This window comes from Manacus vitellinus, unplaced genomic scaffold (assembly GCF_001715985.3).
Source record: "Manacus vitellinus isolate BGI_N305 unplaced genomic scaffold, ASM171598v3 scaffold_47_pilon, whole genome shotgun sequence".
NCBI classification, from domain to species: domain Eukaryota; kingdom Metazoa; phylum Chordata; class Aves; order Passeriformes; family Pipridae; genus Manacus; species Manacus vitellinus.
In genome coordinates this window covers 309,084-312,853 of record NW_021940585.1, presented here as the reverse complement: position 1 = coordinate 312,853, position 3,770 = coordinate 309,084, and the positions used below count along the sequence as shown (strand labels likewise).

The window sequence follows — 3,770 nt, the reverse complement described above, 5'->3', positions numbered from 1 at the left end:
TGGTGATCAACATCTCGGGGCTGCGCTTTGAGACCCAGCTGAAGACGCTGGCTCAGTTCCCCGAGACGCTGCTGGGGGACCCGCGGAAGAGGATGCGCTACTTCGACCCCCTGCGCAACGAGTATTTCTTCGACCGCAACCGCCCCAGCTTTGATGCCATCCTCTACTACTACCAGTCGGGCGGGCGCATCCGGCGGCCCGTCAACGTCCCCATCGACATCTTCTCCGAGGAGATCCGCTTCTACCAGCTCGGGGAGGAGGCCATGGAGAAGTTCCGGGAGGACGAGGGTTTCATTCGGGAGGAGCAGCGGCCGCTTCCCGACAAGGAGTTTCAGCGCCAAGTGTGGCTCCTCTTCGAGTACCCTGAGAGCTCCGGGCCGGCCCGAGGCATTGCCATCGTCTCTGTCCTGGTCATCCTTATCTCTATTGTCATCTTCTGTCTGGAGACCCTGCCTGAATTCAGGGATGACCACGACTATGAGGGAACTGGGGGGACCTTTGGGACGGGCGGTGCCCCACTCCCACCTGAAGTCTTCACCAACTCCTCGTCCTCGGCTACTTCCATGGTGTCATCCTTCACTGACCCTTTCTTTGTGGTGGAGACTTTGTGCATCATCTGGTTCTCCTTCGAGCTGCTGGTCCGTTTCTTTGCCTGCCCCAGCAAGGCCACCTTCTCCAAGAACATCATGAACATCATTGACATTGTGGCCATCATTCCCTACTTCATCACTCTGGGCACTGAGCTGGCAGAGAGGCAAGGCAATGGCCAGCAAGCCATGTCCTTGGCCATCCTCCGAGTCATCCGCTTGGTTCGGGTTTTCCGCATCTTCAAGCTCTCCCGGCACTCCAAGGGGCTGCAGATCCTGGGGCAGACCCTCAAGGCCAGCATGCGGGAGCTGGGCCTCTTGATATTTTTCCTCTTCATCGGCGTCATCCTCTTCTCCAGCGCCGTTTACTTCGCCGAGGCCGATGACCCCAGCTCGGGTTTCAGTAGCATCCCCGACGCCTTCTGGTGGGCCGTGGTGACCATGACCACGGTGGGCTACGGGGACATGCACCCCATCACTATTGGGGGCAAGATCGTGGGGTCTCTCTGTGCCATTGCGGGGGTGCTGACCATCGCCCTCCCCGTGCCTGTGATAGTCTCCAACTTCAATTATTTCTACCACCGGGAGACAGAAGGTGAGGAGCAAGCCCAGTACATGCACGTTGGGAGCTGCCAGCACCTCTCGTCCAGCGAGGAGATGAAGAAGGCTCGCAGCAATTCCACCCTCAGCAAGTCCGAATACATGGTCATCGAGGAAGGGGGGATCAACCACAGTGCATTCAAACAGGCTGCCTTCAAAGCAGGCAACTGCACAACCACAAACAATCCCAACTGTGTGAACATCAAAAAGATCTTCACGGATGTTTAAAAAAAAAAAAAAATCCCAAACCAAACAAACAGCAACAGAAACCTGAGGATGCGGTAAAATGATACCAATAATGACAATAACAATAATGATGCAAAGTGACTGTGTGTCGGTGTTGTGTGGAACATGCACCATCGTCGGTCTGTGTGTGCCCTCGTTTTTGATATGGGTTTTTTTTTTTAGATCCTTCCTTTCTAAAGATCCAAAAATAAAAGGATTTAAAATTCTCCAAAGAAGAGGACGGCTAAAGGGTAACGAGACAAGGAATATGAAGACAAACCACACTCACTGTCGAAACAGATGTTCTGCAACGTGTTGCAGGGCAGCTTTGCTTTGTGGGGTTCTGGGGATCCTCTCGCTTTGCTCCTGAATTTCCTCCCCCTTTCCCTGAAGGCAGCGTGGAGCCGATTTCCCTGCCGTCACATAAGCTCAGTTGTTGGATTAACAACCCCGGGCTGGGTGGGGGAATGAGGAAAACATGTAGCCGAGAGCACTGGGAGGGGGTTGGGAGGAAACAACCGTTTAATTTTGCAGAGAGTCTCTGTTACCACGTCGTTAAACAATGCTTTATATTGAATGCTGTGATGTGCCATTACGGGCACATCACAGATTCCATTTTTTTTTTTTCCCATTAGACTGTTGATGAAATTCTAATCTGGTCAGAGACGGAGTGCAATCAATGCTGATTTAAATAGAAAAAAACCCCAACCCAGAGCCCTTGTTTTTCGTTCTTAGTTCCCTTCCCGTGTCACCTGATGGAATTACTCCATCCAGTTTTGATCTGTGCAGAGGGGCTGCGTGTGGGGAGGAGGGAAGGGAAAGGCACAATGCAATGGTTTTGGTTCACTGCCAGTGAGGACCAGGGGATGCAGGATCATCTCTGGGCAGCCTCCAAACCCACCCAGCCGGAGACAAAGGGACGTTTCCTCCTTTTTTTGCAACGCTTTTGGGAGAGATGCAGCCTCTTATCGCAAGGAGATTAGAGCGGCGAACACGCCTTCCAGCGGAAGTCACTGATTCCAGCCAGGAGTGATGCAGTTGCCATGGCGACCCTGGTTTCCTGGGAAACCCCAAAAGGTTGTCATGGCATCCCTGCTCCCATCCCCCTTGGTCCTCGCTCTTCCTGCAAAAGAACCTTTTTCCAGATGGTTCCAGCCCTGCCATCCCGCAGGACATCGTGGCTTCACACCCCCTTCCTGGGCCACGGCCCCTGTGCCCAATAAGGCCCCCCCAGGCAATAAACACCTCCAAACCCACCTGTCCCTTGCTGAGGAGCAATTTTGGCAGGGAAATCTGGGGATGGAGGTTCATCCTGCTCCACCAAGAATGATTCCAAACCCAGTGGGAAACGGTCCTGAGCGGGGAGCTCGGCTGGGAAACCTCAGCAGCTCTGGGAGACAAGGGGGACAGGAGAGAGCAGGACTGAAAAATAACCAAAAACCCCACCAGGGAAAACTCACCACCTTCATCTTCACGTGTGCACCAGGGGCCACGGGACATCTGAAGGGATCAGGTGAGCTTCGCACGGGACACAGTTTAACGGAGTCATAAAGGAATGTTGCTTTTTTGGGGGACAAACCCCATGCTTTCCACTGCTTACTTTTATTTTCCAGCCTATCCTGCTGCTCTTGGGTATTTTTATAAATTTTAGATGAAGTGGGATCACTTCCTATAGCTCCTCTGATTGTATTTGCTGTTCACTTTACTTTTTAGTGCTGTGGCAGGAGGGAGTCTCTGCTGCTTCTCTGCAGCTGGATTTCTTCAATTCTGTGCTAAAAAAGGTGGTTTTCAGTGGTTTAATGCTTCCAGCTCCAGGCTGCTCAGCCTTGAGGACCTTGGCTCTGACTCTCCTCAGTTTTGCTGGATTTTGGGTTAAAGAAAGCCAAATTCCTTTGGGGTAGCACACGGCAAAGAGAGACTTCTGGCCCCAACCTGTGCAAGCAACACTTTTCCCAAGGGTGTGGAGTGGGAGATATGTCCTGAGAGATGCCAGCCATGCCAAAATCAGAGTTTAGCTGGGACTTTATCCCAATTTTAAAGGATCTGGACAGTTTGTAACACTCTCCCTTAGCCCCAAGAAAAACATCACAGCAGCTCCTGGTGTGTGATGGTTTTATTGGAGCTTCTGTAGTTTTCATCAGCTGAGGGTCAGACAAATGATCTTTATTAGGAAGATGCTCTGGAGCATTACAGCAAGTTACAAACCTGAGTTCCCTTATCCAGGGTAACTGGAATTCCTTGTCTGGGATAACTGGGAACACCCCAACTTGCCTTTTGCCCAGGCTGCCAGTAGGCTGAAATATCATTTCTGCCTATGAGTTCTCCCTTTTTGTTGTTATTAACTTTTATTGTTACTAA

The 3,770-nt window shown here is 51.6% G+C and overlaps 1 protein-coding gene across 1 annotated transcript; it reads left to right on the top strand.

Moving 5' to 3' along the window:
* Positions 1-6: 6 nt before the first annotated feature.
* Positions 7-2,179, top strand: LOC103763019 (potassium voltage-gated channel subfamily A member 3). The gene has a single exon (XM_029962534.1). The coding sequence runs from the start codon at positions 93-95 to the stop codon at positions 1,413-1,415; it is 1,323 nt and encodes a 440-aa protein (XP_029818394.1). The 5' UTR covers positions 7-92; the 3' UTR covers positions 1,416-2,179.
* The last annotated feature ends 1,591 nt before the right edge of the window (positions 2,180-3,770 follow it).

Excerpts from the sequence above, each read along its gene's own strand:
- LOC103763019 (XM_029962534.1), top strand. The coding sequence starts at position 93 with ATGCGCTACTTCGACCCCCTGCGCAACGAGTATTTCTTCGACCGCAAC.